The 21,264-nt window shown below is 43.1% G+C and overlaps 1 protein-coding gene across 2 annotated transcripts; it reads left to right on the top strand.

The window, feature by feature from the left end:
* The first annotated feature begins 103 nt into the window (after positions 1-103).
* Positions 104-20,216, top strand: dars2 (aspartyl-tRNA synthetase 2, mitochondrial). Of its 2 annotated transcripts, none has more exons than XM_029623739.2 (17): positions 104-697; positions 1,102-1,201; positions 1,340-1,406; positions 1,555-1,656; positions 1,755-1,850; positions 1,968-2,091; positions 2,182-2,228; positions 2,370-2,476; positions 2,614-2,683; positions 2,875-3,054; positions 3,180-3,287; positions 9,071-9,161; positions 9,603-9,751; positions 11,860-12,078; positions 12,444-12,554; positions 17,208-17,283; positions 19,523-20,216. In XM_029623739.2, exons 1-17 carry the CDS (start codon positions 523-525, stop codon positions 19,708-19,710), a joined length of 2,010 nt encoding a protein of 669 aa, XP_029479599.1. In that variant the 5' UTR covers positions 104-522; the 3' UTR covers positions 19,711-20,216. The 2 variants fall into 2 exon arrangements, with proteins under 2 accessions (XP_029479599.1, XP_029479600.1); XM_029623740.2 differs by having other exon boundaries at positions 116-697; positions 9,099-9,161; positions 9,599-9,751.
* Positions 20,217-21,264: the final 1,048 nt, after the last annotated feature.

Below are 21,264 nucleotides of genomic sequence, written 5' to 3'. Positions count from 1 at the left end.
ATGCTGTCCAATGTCTCGTATCTATCTACAAATATTGTAATAGATCCTTATCGTAGTTTGACTACTTTGGTCAGAAATAGATCGCTCCTTGCCCACCATGTGTTATACAAGTTGAGCAGAAAATCACTAATCTGTAAAAACAACGGATGGACACACTATAAGCAACTAACTGTCGATACCAAGCACATCCATATTTATTCAGACTTGTACTTTCTACTTCCGCCTGAACGTGGACGAGACAAGGAAGGAATTAGAGGACGCTTGTGCCACAATCACATTGAAGGAACCAGGGAGTTTTAGCTACCTAGCGCCGTTGTTTGGACAAAATCGACATGATGCAGCTACATTTTTTACATCAAGTTTGCCAGTCGCTTTGATCGGGCGTAAATTGTATGAGTTTTATGTAGCTATCTAGCTAGCAGCCATATGCAACAAGCAGCCAGCGTACAAGACATATCTTTACAATATTAGATAATAGCTGTTTAGTTAGCTACAGTACTGTAAGCTAGCAAGCTATCTGAAATGGCCAATAAAAGCAGAGCATTGGCGCAGAGGATGCTTCTCATCTGTAGACAGGAGACCAGGGCATATTCACTATGGCGAAGGACAACAATTCCGATTGCACATCTGATCAAACCCAGCATTATGCATTTCAAGTTTTCTCTCAATGTCAACAAACACTCAACGTGCACAACAGGTAGCCTATATTATTTACTTCATGTCGGTCCATTAATTCTGATCTTGGAGACCCAGGGTGTGTGCAGGATTTGTTTTAGTCTGACACTAACTCCTGACTCAAAATCTCAATAACTATCTAACATCATTGTCCCGGACTGGGGTTGTTGACCACTGATGTTCTGGAATCCAGATCATGGACACCCACAGAGGTGTGCAGCGTTTTCCCCCAGCCCAGCATTAATGTCATGCGTTCAATAACTCATGAAGCTCATGACTAGCGGAGTTGGGTTTGTTACTCGTGGGCTGGAACAAAAGAGTACAACGTGGGTTTCCAGGACCAGGATGGAAGAACACTACTCAACAAATAATTATGTCTATGCTTAATATAGAGCAAGCATAACACTTAACTGTATCTCTCTCCAGGTTCTAGCAGCTTGTCCTTTCGGAGTCACACTTGTGGGGAGCTACGGCCTGCTGATGTAGGAGAGGAAGTCACTCTGTGTGGCTGGGTTCAATACCTGAGGTTTGACATGTTTCATGAAGAAACTTTATTCTTCTCACATACTGCTTCTATTCATATTTAAAGTGGCCTATATCATCACATGGAAATAATTGCATTTAGCTGACTCTAACAGTGTACACATTGTTTTGCTCCAATCAGACAGGATTTATTTGTTATCATGAGAGATTTCAGTGGCTTGGCACAAATTCTTATCCCTCAAGACGAGGTAAGACTGTTTAACAGTTTTATGAATTATTCCAAAAACACTCCTGCAGTTTATATTTATGATAATCAAATTCCAATGTATATGTCATATATTTTAACATTACTATATATTGACTATATATTTATTTGTAATTTGTGTCTTGGTCTAGGACAAAATTAATCTGAAAACAGCCTTGTGTGACTTACCACCTGAATCAGTGATCAGGGTGAAAGGCATGGTCAGGCTTCGACCAGATGGACAAGAGAACAAGGTGAGACTGTGATGACAAGACAAGTGGCAGTAACATTTACCATCAGTGTTATTGTGAATGACTCCATCCTGATTGTGTCTCCATTGTGTAAATTGTAGGAGATGCCCACCGGAGAGATCGAGGTTCTTGCAGAGAGTGTGGAGATTCTAAATGTCTGCCGTAAGCTTCCCTTTGAAATCAAAGATTTTGTGAAAGTGAGTACATGATTAAACACATTATTTACGCATAATATCATCGTACACAAAAAAACAAACACATTTATTGTTAGCATTATTATTTCAGTATTGATGAGCTTTACACTTTGTTTACAGAAATCTGAATCCCTTCGGATGCAGTATCGCTATCTGGACCTTCGTTCGTCACAAATGCAGTATAACCTGAGGCTGAGGTCCCAGCTAGTGATGAAGATGAGAGAGTACCTGTGCAATGTGCATGGTACGAGTCCTTGAATTGCCTCTCCAGTTCCTATCCTACTGCACTGTAGTGTATTTGTTTTCAAAATATTTTTTGTTTCCCTGATTCCAGGGTTTGTGGATGTTGAAACTCCCACCTTATTTAAGAGGACTCCAGGGGTAGGTTCTCTCCATTGTACTCAACACATTTTACTTTCTCCAAACACTATTTTGGATCAATGTGTGTTATAGAGTAGGAGCTCTTCTATAAAATTATTTACAAAGGAGTCAGTCCTCCCTTAATGTTTTTGTATTTTCCAGGGTGCAAAGGAGTTTGTGGTGCCCTCAAGAGAACCTGGTCGATTTTACTCCCTGCCTCAGAGTCCTCAGCAGTTTAAACAGCTTCTCATGGTGGCTGGCATTGACAGGTAAACAAAATGCATCCGTTGTACCGAATCACCAATTACATTGTTACACTTGATGCCCTGTGTCCATTGTTTCATAGATCAACAACTTTGGTTTTGAGTATCTAATTGTAGCTCTCTGATGTAAATGTATCTTGCAGGTACTTTCAACTTGCCCGGTGCTACAGAGATGAGGGTTCCAAACCAGACAGACAACCAGAATTTACCCAGGTAATGCGATGATTAGCTCTGAGAAGAGAAATGATCAACTATTTCTTAGGGCAGACAGAATAACTTTGGCAGATGAGTGTCGAAAAGTTTTAATGTGGTTCCTAGTTTGATACAGACACACAAACACACAGATAATCTAAGTCTAATTCTGCCCTCATTCCTCTACATTGCCTCTTATCTATCCTCCATAGGTGGACATTGAGATGTCCTTTGTGGATCAAGCTGGAATCCGAGGTCTGATTGAGGGCTTGGTCCAGTACTCCTGGCCTGTGGAGAAAGATCCGGTCTCCACACCATTCCCCTGCATAACGTATGAAAAAGCAATGAAGGACTATGGAGTGGACAAGCCAGACACACGATTCGCCATGAAGGTTTGCTCAAAATACTCATATGATTTTACATATTGGGAGGTATTTTTAAATGCTACAATCTGATAGTGAAGTACGAATATCCTGCTCCAGTGTTTTAGGTTGAAATGTGTTTCCTACTTGTATAGCTCATGGACATCAGTAAAACATTCCACAACACAGAAATAGAGTTCCTTAAAGACGCCCTCAACCAACCAGGAGGATGTATCCAGGCAATCTGTATCCCGGATGGAGCAGTAAGTACAGTTTAAAAGAATAATAAAGGATTCTGGTAGACTTAGGGTTGCAAAGGGTCGGAAACTTTCCGGGAAATTTCATTTTTCTCCCTGGAAATTTTCTATGGGAAGTTAAGCCCTGGAATTTGGGGAATTTTGCTTAAATTCACGAAAAGAGTTATCTTATAACAGTGAACCTTTTTTTTGTGGGATACACATAAGGCAATTCTAGGTCTTGTGGCATATTTTGGTTAAACTATCCCCAATTCAATGGAATTGCAACCCTCTGCATGCACAGTGCATTCTTCCATCACATGTACAGTGCACTCTTCCATCACATGTACAGCTGATTCTCAAGATCTTGCACACTAATGAGATGCTATTGAACCCACACTACTACACTATCTGAGCCAAGGACTACATGCTTTCTGGTAAGTTTTGGTTATAATACTGGGTGGGGTGAATATATTTTATATGACATACATTATTTTTTGTTAACTAGTAAATAGTAGCCTACATCAAAGTGTATTTAATGCAACAAATATGCAGAATCATCTGGCCAAGTGCATAAAGTTCCCTCTGCGCTCACAAGTAACCTCTGACAAAAGTCCCTGTACTTCTATTCGAGGTGAAAATGATGAATCAGACACCTTAGGTTAGCAACCATTCATGGTCCTCCTGGACTCAGACGGGTTTTTTTCTCAATGGAGGAACGTAGTCAGATAAATGCTGATGAATGTCTTGCTCGAGCTGTGTATGCAACTGGTTCACCTCTGATGCTCACAGGCAATGTATATTGGAAGAGAGTTCTGAATGTTCTTCGCCCAGCATACACCCCTCCAACCAGACATGCTTTATCTACTCATTTGCTGGATGCAGAGTTCAACAGAGTTCAAGTGAAGATCAAGCAAATCATAGAGAAAGCAGACTGTATTGCAATCATCTCTGATGGGTGGTCAAATGTTTTTGGGCAAAGAATAATTAACTACATCTCCACCCCTCAACCAGTATTCTACAAGATCACAGACACAAGGGACAACAGACACACCGGTCTCTACATTTCAGATGAGCTGAAGGCAGTCATCAATGACCTTGGACCACAGAAGGTATTTGCACTGGTGACAGACAATGCTGCGAACATGAAGGCTGCTTGGTCTAAAGTGGAGGAGTCCTAACCTGGTTAGGGTAGGACCCTACCCAGAAATGGTTAGGTATGTGAAGGGTCATCAAGTTATAGCAGCAATCTACCTCACCAAGCAGTGAGAAGAATAAGAGCACCACATTGAAGCTGCCCAGCAACACCCGTTGGGGTGGTGTTGTCATCATGTTTGACAGTCTCCTGGAGAGGAAGGAGTCTCTCCAAGAAATGGCCATATCACAGTCTGCTGATATGGACAGCCCCGTCAAGAGGATCCTCCTGGATGATATATTTTGGGAGAGAGTGGTAAGCAGCCGGAAACTCCTGAAACCTATAGCAGTAACCATTGCACGGATTGAGTGAGACAATACCATCCAGTCTGATGTTCAGACTTTGCTTGCAGATATAAGAGAAGAAATTCGTACTGCCCTGCCCACTTCACTGTTGCTCCAAGCAGAGGAAACTGCAGTTCTGAAATACATAAAGCGTGAAGACTTCTGCCTGAAGCCCATACACGCCGCAGCATACATGTTGGACCCCAAGTACGCTGGCAAGAGCATCCTGTCTGGTGCAGAGATCAACGAGGCCTATGGTGTCATCACTACCGTGTCTCGCCACCTTGGCCTGGATGAGGTCAAGGCAGTCTGTCAAAGTACACTTTCAAGCAAGATCTTTGGGATGGAGATGCAATATGGCAGTCGTGCCAACATATCTCATCAGCTACCTGGGTGGAAGGCACTTTGTGGATCTGAGGCTCTTTCCCCTGTTGTCTCCATCATCCTCCAAATCCCACCAACATCAGCCTCCTCAGAGCGCAACTGGTCCTTGTTTGGGAACATACTCACCAAAGAACGCAACAGGCTGACCAACACAAGGGTTGAAAATTGGTGGCCATCCTGGCATATTTGATGATTTTAAGCCTGACCACGAGCCATCAACAAGGTTGGAAAGTGACAGTGAAGATGAGGCCTCAGAGTCTGATGTCCAAGAGGTGGACATTGAGGAGGTCCAGGGAGGATGTGGAAAGCCTGAGATGAAGACAAGCAAAGCTTTAGTTTCTAGACTATAATTTTACAGATGTATGTTGAAAATGTTTGTGGGAAATGTGATGGATCATTGGGGATCATTCAATATTCCCTATCTTTTGTTGTTCAGTGAAATCATCCCATGTGAAGAGTCAACTCATTTAATTAAAGTTCAATCTGTAACTAAATTGTTTTTTATTTCTATTGGAAGAGGAAGGAAGGATTTAATCATTTGTCTGCTTATGATAAGGTAAAAGGTTTATGCTTCTCTCTTGATATGGTAAATATAAACAATGCAAAAAACATCTACATTTAAATGGTATTAATCGTATTAATTTGCATATATTTCCGTTAATTCCCACGGAAAGTTTCCACCTCTGAATATTCCCTAAATTGTGCAACCCTAGGTAGACTGTTCTAGTAGATTCTGTTAGCCTATTACTTTTTTAAAGATTTGTGCATCAAATAAAGATTGTTTAAGCTTGTTGGGATGATATATAGAAAGTCTACACTCCCTTTCAAAATGATCACCTTTTGTTGTCTTACCGCCTCAAATTACAGTACATTGAAATAGTTCTTTTTCCATTGATCTACACATCCTACCACACAACTTCTAAGTGAAATAATATTCAATTTTGTGGGGAAAATCTATAAAAACTGAAATAGTAGGGCCTCCCGGGTGGCGCAGGGATTTAGGGCACTGCATCGCAGTGCTAGCTGTGCCACCAGAGACTCTGGGTTCGAGCCCAGGCTCTGTCGCAGCCGGCCGCGCCCGGGATGTCCATGGGGTGACGCACAATTGGCATAGCGTCGTCTGGGTTATGGAGGGTTTGGCCGGTAGGGATATCCTTGTCTCATTCCGCACTAGCGACTCCTGTGGCGGACCGGGCGCAGTGCACGCTAACCAGGTCGCCAGGTGCACGGTGTTTCCTCCGACACATTAGTGCGGCTGGCTTCCGGGTTGGATGCACGCTGTGTTAAGAAGCAGTGGTTGGGTTGTGTTTCAGAGGACGCATGGCTTTCGACCTTCGTCTCTACCGAGCCCGTACGGGTGTTGTAGCGGTGAGACAAGATAGTAACTACTAACAATTAGATACCACGAAATTGGGGCGAAAAGGGGGTAAAAAATAAATAAACTGAAATAGCTTGGTTGGATAAGTGTCCACCCCTTTGTAATAGCAATCCTAAATTAGCTCAAGTGTAACCAATCACCTTCAAAATCACACACCAAGTTAAGCCAACACTCAACAATGAGCACCAAGGAGCTTTCAAAAGAACTCTGGGACAAAGTTGTGGAAAGGCACTGAAAAGGGGATGGGTATGAAACATTTCAAAGGCCTTGAATATCCCTTGGATATGATTATTAAGACGTGGAAGGTTTATGGCACCAACAAGGCCCTGCCTACATCAGGCCATCCCTCCAAACTGGATGACTGAGCAAGTAGGAGACTGATCAGAGGCTACCAAGAATCCAATGGCAACTTTGAAAGAACGACAGGCATTTATGGCCAAGACTGGTCAAAGTATGCATGTGACAACAATATCCCAAGCTCTTCACAAATCTAGCATGTATGGTAGGGTGGCAAGAAGGAAGCCATTACTCATGAAAGCCCACCTTGAATCCCATTTGAAGTATGCAAAAAAACATTTGGGAGTTTTGTGGACTGGACAAACTAAAATTGAATTTTTTGGCTTAAATGCAAAGCGTTACGTTTGGCGCAAACCCAACACGGCACATCACCCAAAGAACAACATCCCTACTGTGACAGAATCATGTTACGGGGATGTTTCTCATTGTCAGGGACTGGGAAAGAAGTGATGGTATGGAAAATGAATGGCGAAATGTACAGAGAAGTCCTTGAGGAAAACCTGCTGCCCTCTGCAAGAATGCTGAAACTAGGACTCATTTAAACCTTTCAGCATTCCAACGACCAGAAGCACACAGCCAAAGCTACAGTGGAGAAGCTAAGGAATAAAAAGGTACATTTCCTTGAGTGGCCGAGTCAGAGCACCCACCTACATTCAATCCAAAATTTGTGGCATGACTTGACGATTGCTGTCCATCAATGCTTCTAAAGGAACTTGACAGCGCTTAAACAGTTTTGGAAAGAATGGTCAAATATTTAGGTATTTTATTAGGATCCCCATTAGCTGTTGTGAAGCAGAAGCTACTTTTCCTGGAGACCACACAAAACATGAAACATGACATAAATACAGAACATTAATAGACAAGAACAGCTCAAGGACAGAACTACATATGTTTAAAAATGGCACAAATAGCCTACATATGAATACATATGCACAAAATATCTACGTCAAATAGGGGAGAGGCGTTGTGTGAGGTGTAGCTTTATCTGTTTTTTTTTAAACCAGGTTTGCTATTCATTTGAACAATATGAGATGGAAGGAAGTTCCATTTTATTTATTTTTATTTCACCTTTATTTAAACAGGTAGGCTAGTTGAGAACAAGTTCTCATTTACAACTGCGACCTGGCCAAGATAAAGCATAGCAGTGTGAACAGACAACACAGAGTTACACATGGAGTAAACAATAAACAAGTCAATAACACAGTAGAAAAAAAAATAGTCTATATACATTGTGTGCAAAAGGCATGAGGAGATAGGCGAATAATTACAATTTTGCAGATTAACACTGGAGTGATGAATGATCAGATGGTCATGTACAGGTAGAGATACTGGTGTGCAAAAGAGCAGAAAAGTAAATAAATAAAAACAGTATGGGGATGAGGTAGGTAAATTGGGTGGGCTATTTACCGATGGACTATGTACAGCTGCAGTGATCGGTTAGCTGCTCAGATAGCAGATGTTTAAAGTTGGTGAGGGAGATAAAAGTCTCCAACTTCAGCGATTTTTGCATATCGTTCCAGTCACAGGCAGCAGAGAACTGGAAGGAAATGTGGCCAAATGAGGTGTTGGCTTTAGGGATGATCAGTGAGATACACCTGCTGGAGCGCGTGCTACGGGTGGGTGTTGCCATCGTGACCAGTGAACTGAGATAAGGCGGAGCTTTGCCTAGCATGGACCATGCAATATTGGCTCTATATAATACTCTATGCTTTCTTGAATTTGTTCTGGATTTGGGACTGTGAAAAGACCTCTGGTGGCATGTCTAATGGTGTAAGTGTGTGTGTGTGTCAGAGCTGTGTGTAAGTTGACTATGCAAACTATTTGGAATTTTCAACACATTGTTTCTTATGAAAAGAAGTGATGCAGTCAGGCTCTCAACAACTCATAGCCAGGAAAGACTGGCATGCATAGTATTGATATTAGCCCTCTGATTACAATGAAGAGCAGCACCTGCTGCTCTCTTCTGGGCCAGCTGCAGCTTAACTAGGTCTTTCTTTGCAGCATTTGACCACATGACTGGACAATAAGACAAAACTAGAGCCTGCAGGACATTCCTGCAGGACATTGGTAGAGACCTAATCACAGCTGTAATTGCTGCCTAAGGTGCTTCCACCAAGTATTGACTCAGAGGGGGTGGAGACATATCCAATTATGATATTTCAGTTTAGTATTTTTAATATATATAATTTGTGTATGGTGGTAGATAATTGTATTTAAATAAGGATTTCAACCAAATGTGAAACAAGTTTAAGGGGGTGTCGACTTTTTATAGGACATCTGTGTTCAATATTTCACTCCAGAAACATTTGAAGGGCAAAGATCACGAATCCCTGAAGCAAACTGCCAGGACCCAGTTCGGCCAGGTATGTAACCTCACGCTTTAACCCCCCCCCTTTTACAGGACATTCAGTAAAAGAGAACAAACTGTCTTCATGAAATATTAATCTGGAATATGATCAATAAGCCAAGATGACTGTGAAGAAAATGTTGAACGAAGCACATGGCATAATTGCCCTGAGGCAAGGGTAGACCTCACCAATCCTAGAGTTGTGCAATCCTGAAAATCTTGTAGGACCCCCTTTTATAACGAAGTGACATGATTGGTAAACACAACTCATTTGAGACTCCATTACGGCTAATGATTTATTGGGTTTAGCAATTCATAGTTAAAGAGATATGAAAACCCAATGACTGCTAGGCATTCAAGTCTGTCGGGGCCATGCCCGGAGGCCAGCTGCATCAGAGGAATGCCAATTAAGCCTAGTATTTTTTGTGATATTTTTGTATTTTTTTTCCCAAGGAAGTGAGTGTAGTTTTGGTGAAGGCAGATGGTGCATTGAAGTCTCCCCTCAACAGACTCATGCCTGCCTCAGCTAAACAGCAGCTGCTCCAGATGGCCCAGGCCAGACCTGGGGACCTGCTGCTCATCTCTGCTGGGACGCAGGAATGTGTGGTGAGTTACAATCTGATTTGGTCCCAAACGGCACCCTGCCTATATAGTGGACTAGTTTTAACCGGGGCCCATATGGCTCTGGTGAAAAGTAGTGCACTATGTGGGGAATAGGGTGCCATTTGGGATGTAGATCCTTTGCATGCCTCACCTCCATTAAAGATAACCATCATGGAACAGTTTCAAAGTTAGCCCTGTTGGTTGAAATAAGTGATGGTTGTCAGTGCTTTGAGGTTGATCACTTTGATATGAACCAGTAGCACAGTATAGTTCATACACATAACACACTGCAAAGTTTGATTTGTTTCCTTTTTTAAATGAAAAGCTAAATGTTTATATTTTTCTCATATTTTTCTCATGCGTTGTTGGGCCTGGTACAGATGATACACCAAAATAAAAAGTATTTCAGAAAGTATTCACACCGGTTGACTTTCTTCACATTTTGTTGTGTTACAGCCTGAATTTAAAATGGATTCAATTGAAATGTGTCACTGGCCTACACACAATACCCCATAATGTCAGTGGAATTATGTTTTTAGGAATGTTTACTCCTTAGTTAATGAAAAGCTGAAATTTGAGTCCATAAGTACACCTTTATTATGGCAAGCCTAAAACAATTAATGAGTAAACATGTGCTTAATAAGTTGCATGGACTCACTCTGTGTGCAATAATAGTGTTTAACATCATTTCTGAATGACTACCTCATCTCTGTACCCCACACATGCAGTTATCTGCAAGGTTCCTCAGTCAAGCAATTCATTTCAAACACAGATTCAACCACAAAGACCAAGGGTGTTTTCCAATGCCACGCAAGAAGGGCACCTATTGGTAGATGGGTGAAAATGTTAAAAAGCAGACATTGAATATCCTTTTGAGCATGGTGAAGTTATTAATAACACTTTGAATGGTGTATCAATAAACCCAGTAGCTAGAAAGATACAGGTGTCCTTCCTAACTCAATTGCCGGAAAGGAAGGAAAACGCTCAGGGATTTCACCATGAGGCCAATGGGGACTTTAAAACAGTTCCAGAGTTAAATGGCTGTGATAGGAGATAACTGAGTATGGATCAACAACATTGTATTTCCTCCACAATACTAACATAAATGAAAGAAGCCTTTAAATAATACAAATATTCCAAAACATGCATCCTGTTTTGCAATAAGGCACTAAAGTGAAACTGCAATTTTTTTCTTAGAAATTAACTTTGTCCTGAATAGAAAGTGTTATGTTTGTGGTGAATCCAACACATCACTGAGAACCCACTCTTCATATTTTCAAGCATGGTGTTGGCTGCATCATGTTATGGGTATGTTTTTTTTAGGATTAAAACAAATGGAATAGAGCACAGTCAAAATCCTAGAGGAAAACCTTGTTCTGTCTGCTTTCTATCAGACACTGGGAGTCAAATTCACCTTTCAGCAGGACAATAACCTAAAACACAAGGCCAAATATACACTGGAGTTACTTACCAAGACGACATTGAATGTTCCTGAGTGGCCTAGTTACAGTTTTGACTTAAATCGTCTTGAAAATCTTTGGCAAGCCTTGAAAATGTCTGTTTAGCAATGATCAACAACCAATTTGACAGAGCATTAAGAACTTTAAAAATAATAAAGTGCAAATATTGTGCAATCCAGGTGTGCAAGGCTCTTATAGATTTACCCAGAAAGACTCACATCTTTATTCGCTGCTAAAGGTCATTTTAACATGTATTGAGTCGTGTGTGAATACATATGTAAATGAGATATTTCAACATTTTATGGGATATTGTGTGTAGATGGTAGAGAAAAAACAAACATATTTAATCTATTTTGAATTCAGGCTGTCACAACAACATGTTGAAAAAGTCTAGGGGTATGAATACTTTCTAAAGGCACTGTAGCTGTGGAGCAATAGTGTACTTTTGTCGAAAGGATGTGGAAGGAATTGCAATCAAATGTCAGAATAGAAGAAAATTAAGAGGCTTTTGTGACCAAACAGTTGAAAGCCAGTGCGTTCTGAAAATAAACAATGTTTTTGACATTCAATAACACAGAACAACCTTTTACTTTTGTTTTTCACGGTGAATGCAGTTTTCACTCTCCTGATTTCCATTATTTCCTCCCACAGCGCCCTTTGTTGGGCAAATTGAGGCTTCAATGTGCTGAACTCCTAGAGGGCTCCGGTGTGGCTGTTCGAGACCCCTCAGCGTTTCACTTTCTGTGGGTGGTAGACTTCCCACTGTTCCTGCCAAAAGAAGAGGACCCTGATCAGCTTGAGTCAGCCCACCATCCTTTCACTGCACCTCTCCCTGAGGATGCTCATCTCCTGTATTCACTGCCTCACAAGGTTAGGGTCATATACAGTAGGAGGAGGGTTGTCTCCTTGGTCACATATTTATAGAGAAGAACCCTCTCAACAACTTGTTTCTGTGCCCTTCCTTGCTGTTTGGTACAAATAGAAAACTGTTAAAGAAAGTGTTGTCTGACAGCTGTCACTGTGCTATTTACAACCAGGATGTGGTCCAAACAAGAAGTTTGGAAATTCCGTTTGGAAATTATTCAAGTATAACCAATAATAAAAATGTATTTATTAGTATAAACTACTCACCATAAGTCAGTCTATCAATATAAATAAACTTGACAGAGTATCCTGTCACTTCCTATGCACTGAGACCATATCATTCATCTATGTCTCCTGTGTCAATATGGCAGGTACGTGGCCAGCATTATGACCTGGTCCTGAATGGGTGTGAGATTGGAGGAGGATCCATTCGTATTCACAAGGCCTCTGATCAACAGCATGTGCTGGAGACGATCCTCAAGGTAATGAACTTGGACTGGATAAGTAAGAATACCAGAATGCTGATTTCCCATGTCCCATTTATATCAGGTTGAGGAGGATATGCAAGCACAGTTACCATTAGTATACCGTATGTCGAAAGGCGCTGCATTGGGAAGCGGACATTTTGCGGGCTCTTGGCCAACCATAATTTATTTTGCAGCTGATCGTAACTTTTTTGGTACATAATGTTACATAACGAGGACTTCTACTTCAATGAGTCGGAGGTGAAGACATATCGTTTTTTCTGGACCAGGTCCAAATCCCCGTCACTCATAGGAGGAGGAGATGGCGCTATAGAGGCCGCCGCCTCTGGGATGGCTTTCCACTAGATGTTGGAACATTGCTGCGGGGACTTGCTTCCATTCAGCCACAAGCATTCGTGAGGTCGGGCACTGATGTTGGACGATTAGGCTTGGTTCGCAGTAGTTCCAATTCATCCCAAAGGTGTTCGATGGTGTTGAGGTCAGGGCTCTGTGCAGGACAGTCAAGTTATTCCACACCGATCTCGACAAACCTGTATGGACCCCGCTTTGTGCATGGGAGCATTGTCCTGCTGAAACAGGAAAGGACTTTCCTCAAACTGTTTCCACAAAGTTGGAAGCAGAGAATCATCTAGAATGTCATTGTATGCTGTAGTGTTGAGATTATCCTTCATTGAAACTAAGGGGCCTAGCCCAAACCATGAAAAACAGCCACAGACCATTATTCCTCCTCCACCAAAATTTACAGTTCGCACTATGCATTCGGGCAGGTAGCGTTCTTCTGGCATCCGCCAAACCCAGATCCGTCCGTCGGACTGCCAGATGGTGAAGCGTGAGTCATCACTCCAGAGAACGCCTTTCACACTGCTCCAGAGTCTAGTGGTCGGCGAGCTTCTCACCACTCCAGCTGACGCTTGGCATTACGCATGGTGATCTTAGGCTTGTGTGTGGCTGCTCAGCCATGTAATCCCATTTCATGAAGCTCCCCTGACGAACAGTTCTTGTGCTGACGTTGCTTCCAGAGGCAATTTGGAATTCAGTAGTGAGTGTTGCAACCGAGGACAGACAATTTTTACGCGCTTCAGCACTTGGCAGTCCCGTTCTGTGAACTTATGTGGCCGACCACCTCACGGCTAAACCGTTGTTGCTCCTAGACGTTTCCACTTCAAAATAACATCACTTACAGTTGACCGGGTAAGCTCCAGCAAAGCTGAAATTTGACAAACTGACTTGTTGGAAAGATGGCATCCTCTGACAGTGCCACGTTGAAAGTCACTGAGCTCTTCAGTAAGGCCTTTCTACTGCCAATGTTTGTCTGTGGAGATTGCATGGCTGTGTGCTCGATTTTATACACCTGTCAGCGAATGGGTGTGGCTAAAAATAGCAGAATCCGCAAATTTTAACGGGTGTCTACATACTTTTGTATATATAGTGTACATATAGTTGCATCGGCAGGACAGAACGTCCGGTAAGATCACAGGGGGTGGTGTGTGTCTCTTTGTTAAGAACAGTTGGTACACAATCTCTAATATTAAGAAAGTCTCAAGGTTCTACTTGCCTGAGTTAGAATACCTCATGATAAGCTGTAGACCATACTATTTACCAAGAGTTTTCATCTGTATTTTTCGTAGCTGTCTATTTAGCATCCCAAACTGGTGCTGGCACTAAGACCTCACTCAACGAGCTGTATAAAGCTATAAGCAAACAAGAAAATGCTCATCCAGAGGCGGCGCTCCTAGTGGCCGGTGATTTTAATGTAGGAAAATTGAAATCTGTTTTACCTCATTTCTACCATCATGTCACTGACATTTTCAACCTGACCCAGTCTGTATACAGTTTCGCATACCGCCCCAACAGAGCCAGAGATGATACAATCTCTACTGCACTCCACACTGCCCTTTCCGACCTGGATAAATGGAACACCTACGTGAGAAAGCTCATTTACTACAGCTCAGCATTCAACACCATAGTGACCTCCAAGCTCATCACTAAGCTAAGGAGCCTGAGCCTGAACACGTCCCTCTGCAACTGGATCTTGGACATCCTGACGGGCCGCCCCCAGGTGGTAAGGGTAGGCAACAACATAGCCTCCTGTACTCCCTGTTCATCCATGACTGCGTGGCCACGCATGACCTGATCACCAATGACAAGGCCACAGCCTATAGGGAGGAGGTCAGAGATCTTGCAGGGTGGTGCCAGGACAACAACCTCTCCCTCAACATGGGCAAGACAAATGAGCTTATCATGGACTACAGGAGACGGAGGGCCGAACACACCCCCATTCATATCGACAGAGCTGTAGTGGAGAGGGTTGAGAGCTTTAAGTTCCTTGGTGTCCACATCACTAAGGACCTATCGTGGTCCGAACACACCAACACAGTCGTGAAGAGGGCACGACAACACCTCTTCCCCCTCAGGAGGCTGAAAAGATTTGACATGGGCAGAGTATCTTGACTGGCTGCATCACCGCTTGGTATGGCAACTGCTCGGCATCTGACTGCAAGGCGCTACAGAGGCTAGTGCATATGGCCCAGTACATCACTTGGGGCTGAACTCCCTGCCATCCAGGACCTTTATACCAGGCGGTTAGAGGAAGGCCCCAAAATTGTCAGACTCTAGCCACCAAAGTCATAGACCGTTCTCTCTGCTACCGCATGGCAAGCAGCACCGGAGTGCCAAGTCTGGGACCAAAAAGCTCCTGAATAGCTTCTAACCGCAAGCTGTAAAAGACTGCTGAACAATTAATCAAATGGCTACCTGGACTATTTAGTGCCTTCAGAAAGTGTTCACACCCCTGGACCACATTTTGTCTTGTTACAGACTGAATTTAAAATGTATTAAATTGAGATATGTTGTCACTGGCCTACACAAAATACTCCATAATGTCAAAGTATTCAACCCCATTGTTATGGCAAGCCTAAATAAGTTCAGGAGGAAAGATGTGCTTACCAAGTCACATAATAAGTTGCATGGACTCACTCTGTGTGCAATAATAGTGTTGAGCATCTTTTTTGAATGACTACCTCATCTCTGTAACCCACACATACAATTATCTGTAACGTCCCTCAGTCGAGCAGTGAATTTCAAACACAGATTCAACCACAAAGACCAGGGAGGTTTTCCAATGCTTTGCAAGAAGGGAACGTATTGGTAGATGGGTGAAAATTGAGCATGGTGAAGTTATTATTTACACTTTTGATGGTGTATTAATTCACCCAGTCACTACAAAGATACAGGCGTCCTTTCTAACTCAGTTGCCTGAGAGGAAGGAAACCGCTCAAGGATTTCACCATGAGGCCAATGGTGACTTTAAAATAGAGTTTAATGACTGTGATTGGAGAAAACTGAGGATGACTCAACATTACTAATCTAATTGACAGAGTGAAAATAAGGAAGCCTGTATAGAATAAAAATATTCCAAAACTTGCATCCTGTTTGCAACTTGGCACTAAAGTAATACTACAAAAAAATGTGCCAAAGCAATGTACTTTTTGTCCTGAATAGAAAGTGTTATGTTTGGGGCAAATCCCATACAATACATTACTGAGTACCACTCTCCTTATTTTCAAGCATAGTGGTAGATATGCTTCTAATCGTTAAGAACTGGGGATTTTTTTGTTGTTGTGTTATCTAATAAAGATATATTAGTGTGTTATTTTTCATTATTTAAAAAATGTTAAAATCACTTTTTGCAGCAATTACAGTTGTGAGTCTTTCTGGATAAGTCTCTAAAAGTTTGCCACATCTGGATTGTGCAACATTAGAGTATTTTGTGTAGATCGTTGACCAGAAATGACAATTAAATCAATTTTAATACGACTTTGTAACACAACAAAATGTGGAATAAGTCAAGGGTTGTGAATACTTTTTGAAGGCAACCCCTTTATTATACACATTTTATCTACATTTTTTTGTACTGATTTTCTTGCACTGGCTCTATGCACACTTACTAGACTACTCACACATACTACACTGACACTCCAATACACACACACACACACACTACATATGCTCAAACACATACATGCATATTGACGCCAGACATACACACTCACACAGACACACTTTCACACTTCACGTATGCAGCTGCTACTCAGTTTATTATATATCCTCATTGTCTAGTCACTTTTTACCCGTACCTACATGTACATACTGTATAATCTCAATTATCAACTACCTTGTACCACTGCACCTTGATCAGTACTCGTACTCCTTGTATAAAGCCACGTTATTCTATTGTTACTGTTTCCCTTTTTATTTTGCAAATATCTTTCTTACTTTTTAACTCTGCATTGTTGGGAATGGGCTCGTAATTAAGTATTTTGCGGTAAAGTCTACACCTGTTGTATTCAGCGCTTGTGACCATTCAAATTTGATTAGATTTAGTACCGAAATAAACAACTGATTAGGATTGGTAAGTTTCTGAGCTGCATGTTCTCCTAGCTTGCTGCAAGTTTCTGAGCTGCATGTTCTCCTAGCTTGCTGCAAGTTCAGTCGGTAATATTTATTATCACTGGTAATAAGACAGTATTTACTACTGTAGATGTAGACTACTGTCATTAGTCTTCCAGCTTAGCGGTGAATAGAAAAGGACAGACTTAGTGAATCTCTCTCTAGAGTTGGGAAACTCCCTGACTTTGTTCTTTTTTTCAGGAGGATCCATCTCTCCTTTCTCACCTGTTAGAGGCACTGGACTCTGGGGCTCCCCCTCATGGTGGGATTGCATTGGGTAAGTCAGCCATAATAATCATCCTACATTTACATTACATTTAAGTCATTTAGCAGACGCTCTTATCCAGAGCGACTTACAAATTGGTGCGTTCACCTTATGACATCCAGTGGAACAGCCACTTTACAATAGTGCATCTAAATCTTTTAAGGGGGGTGAGAAGGATTACTTTATCCTATCCTAGGTATTCCTTAAAGAGGTGGGGTTTCAGGTGTCTCCGGAAGGTGGTGATTGACTCCGCTGTCCTGGCGTCGTGAGGGAGTTTGTTCCACCATTGGGGGGCCAGAGCAGCGAACAGTTTTGACTGGGCTGAGCGGGAACTGTACTTCCTCAGTGGTAGGGAGGCGAGCAGGCCAGAGGTGGATGAACGCAGTGCCCTTGTTTGGGTGTAGGGCCTGATCAGAGCCTGGAGGTACTGAGGTGCCGTTCCCCTCACAGCTCCGTAGGCAAGCACCATGGTCTTGTAGCGGATGCGAGCTTCAACTGGAAGCCAGTGGAGGGAGCGGAGGAGCAGGGTGACGTGAGAGAACTTGGGAAGGTTGAACACCAGACGGGCTGCGGCGTTCTGGATGAGTTGTAGGGTTTAATGGCACAGGCAGGGAGCCCAGCCAACAGCGAGTTGCAGTAATCCAGGCGGGGAGATGACAAGTGCCTGGATTAGGACCTGCGCCGCTTCCTGTGTGAGGCAGGGTCGTACTCTGCGGATGTTGTAGAGCATGAACCTACAGGAACGGGCCACCGCCTTGATGTTAGTTGAGAACGACAGGGTGTTGTCCAGGATCACGCCAAGGTTCTTAGCGCTCTGGGAGGAGGACACAATGGAGTTGTCAACCGTGATGGCGAGATCATGGAACGGGCAGTCCTTCCCGGGAGGAAGAGCAGCTCCGTCTTGCCGAGGTTCAGCTTGAGGTGGTGATCCGTCATCCACACCGATATGTCTGCCAGACATGCAGAGATGCGATTCGCCACCTGGTCATCAGAAGGGGGAAAGGAGAAGATTAATTGTGTGTCGTCTGCATGGCAATGATAGGAGAGACCATGTGAGGTTATGACAGAGCCAAGTGACTTGGTGTATAGTGAGAATAGGAGAGGGCCTAGAACAGAGCCCTGGGGACGCCAGTGGTGAGAGCGCGTGGTGAGGAGACAGATTCTCGCCACGCCACCTGGTAGGAGCGACCTGTCAGGTAGGACGCAATCAAGCGTGGGCCGCGCCGGAGATGCCCAACTCGGAGAGGGTGGAGAGGAGGATCTGATGGTTCACAGTATCGAAGGCAGCCGATAGGTCTAGAAGGATGAGAGCAGAGGGAGAGAGTTAGCTTTAGCAGTGCGGAGCGCCTCCGTGATACAGAGAAGAGCAGTCTCAGTTGAATGACTAGTCTTGAAACCTGACTGATTTGGATCAAGAAGGTCATTCTGAGAGAGATAGCGGGAGAGCTGGCCAAGGACGGCACGTTCAAGAGTTTTGGAGAGAAAAGAAAGAAGGGATACTGGTCTGTAGTTGTTGACATCGGAGGGATCGAGTGTAGGTTTTTTCAGAAGGGGTGCAACTCTCGCTCTCTTGAAGACGGAAGGGACGTAGCCAGCGGTCAGGGATGAGTTGATGAGTGAGGTGAGGTAAGGGAGAAGGTCTCCGGAAAAAGAGAAGAGAGGAGGGGATAGGGTCAAGCGGGCAGGTTGTTGGGCGGCCGGCCGTCACAAGACGCGAGATTTCATCTGGAGAGAGAGGGGAGAAAGAGGTCAGAGCACAGGGTAGGGCAGTGTGAGCAGAACCAGCGGTGTCGTTTGACTTAGCAAACGAGGATCGGATGTCGTCGACCTTCTTTTCAAAATGGTTGACGAAGTCATCTGCAGAGAGGGAGGAGGGGGGGGAGGGGGAGGAGGATTCAGGAGGGAGGAGAAGGTGGCAAAGAGCTTCCTAGGGTTAGAGGCAGATGCTTGGAATTTAGAGTGGTAGAAAGTGGCTTTAGCAGCAGAGACAGAAGAGGAAAATGTAGAGAGGAGGGAGTGAAAGGATGCCAGGTCCGCAGGGAGGCGAGTTTTCCTCCATTTCCGCTCGGCTGCTCAGATTTGTGTTTCTCATGCTTTGATATTTCACCATTTGTTCTACAGATGCTTAGTAGTAGACCTAGTAGAACTAAGTAGACCAGTCCCCTTGTCCTCCTGCATTAAAATGCAATACCTAATTTGTGAGTAATATTTTATTTCCCTGACTAATATCCCTTGTTCAATTTTCCTCTAGGTTTGGACCGATTTCTGTCTATTATCGTCGGAGCCCCCAGCATCAGGGACGTGATTGCCTTCCCCAAATCATTCAGGGGCCATGACCTGATGAGTCGGGCTCCAGACTTCGTCTCTGAAGACGAGCTTAAATCCTACCACATCGCTGTCAACTGGCCAGCAGGAGACGAAGGGAACCCGGAGAAATAGACATGGCTGCTGCTACACCTTTGTCCTGAAGCTGAGACTCTGACTCATATTACAGCTGGATTTACATTGGGGAGATGCAGGACAACTAAGTACCGTGACTTAAATGTGATTCTTCTAATGACATGCTGCCACTTTAGGTTTACTCGCACTGTTGATGACCATTAATTGCATCAGTATAAATTCTGTCGGCCGAGTGGGGAGTTTTTGAGTTGGGACTGTCGTTCCCGCATCTCTGCAACTTAAACCCAGTTTACACCTTTGTCCTGAAGGTCAAACTCTGACTCACATATTGATGTTTCCACTTAGCTTCGGTTGAAGACTTTTCCAGTTGCCTCCTTTTCTCAAGTTGCACTTTTTTGCCAGCTTGTAGTTGTCTTCACAGGCAGCTCCTCTGCTAGCCAAAATATGGTCAATATCGATGTGAGACTTTGTCTTTAAAGTGACATAATATATGTACAATGTAGACAGGTGACACTGTCACCAATAAATTGTCATGGTTTGACAAATTCCTGTTTTTCTTATATTCTTTCATGCTACAAAGTACAGTCCCGTATACATGCTTTATCAAATGTTATTCAGACTGTGTGAAAATATAGAAATGTCCAATAGGGGGTAGCATTGTTCCATTTGATCTTGTTCACTTTTTTCTTCCTCAGACACCCTTATCTAGGACAGCATGACATTAACTGAAGCAATTAAGGTTAAATACATTTCTCAAGGGTGCTACAGTACCTTCTAGTACATTAAGGCTCACATATGCTGAACCTTCAATCTACAGATCACCTTTTACAATGCTTACCACCTAGCTACTAAATCAATGCCGTGTCAATCACCTCAGATGTTCGTTTTCTCTATAAGATTATTGAAATCCACACTTATAAAAAATTACAGACAAGGAACTTCAGAGACCAATTGAGTTCTGGAAATTGAAATGAATTATTTGGGCAGTAAGAATTTATTAATTCCCCCTCAGACTGCAGAGTTATTTTAGTACCATGCTGATGTAACCTCTGTGCCAGTGTAAACTGCCACTTTTACAACAACAGCTGCCTGCCCACGCCCCCTGCCCGCCACCTTCGCTAGGAGACAGTTTCTAACTCTGCCGGGTACCAGACAGATGTTCTCATTAGTGCACAAAATACAGCCAACACTACAGCTTGTCCTGGATGCCATTTTGTCTGTCGTTTGCGGGGTTGAAGATGGTGCTGGTAGTAGAGCTAGGCTTTCCCCATGCCTTGGCAATTATAGAGTGAAGTTCAAAGACTAGACTTTATTTTTTAGTGATTTTTTTATGCTGAAAGAGATGGCTGAGGAGAGAAGGGCTTGCTTGTCTCTCCACAGTCAATGTTGAGAGGTCAGTAAAAAGGAAGAGAGCAGCTGCATCCCTCAGAGCCAACCCACACTAGTTCCACATTGTGATGTAAAGGCTATACCTTTTCATGTCTGTGCAGTACAGAGGGAAGGCACTTGATGCAAAAGGAACAGCATTGCAAGGCTATTACTGACTGTAGGCACATTGTCTTGCCGCACATTTGTACAAAACGTTGAAGCTGT

The sequence above is a fragment of the Oncorhynchus nerka genome, linkage group LG20, assembly GCF_034236695.1.
Source record: "Oncorhynchus nerka isolate Pitt River linkage group LG20, Oner_Uvic_2.0, whole genome shotgun sequence".
Taxonomy (NCBI): Eukaryota; Metazoa; Chordata; class Actinopteri; order Salmoniformes; family Salmonidae; genus Oncorhynchus; species Oncorhynchus nerka.
Note: the sequence above shows the minus strand (reverse complement) of the source record. Positions and strands in the feature narration are given on the sequence as shown.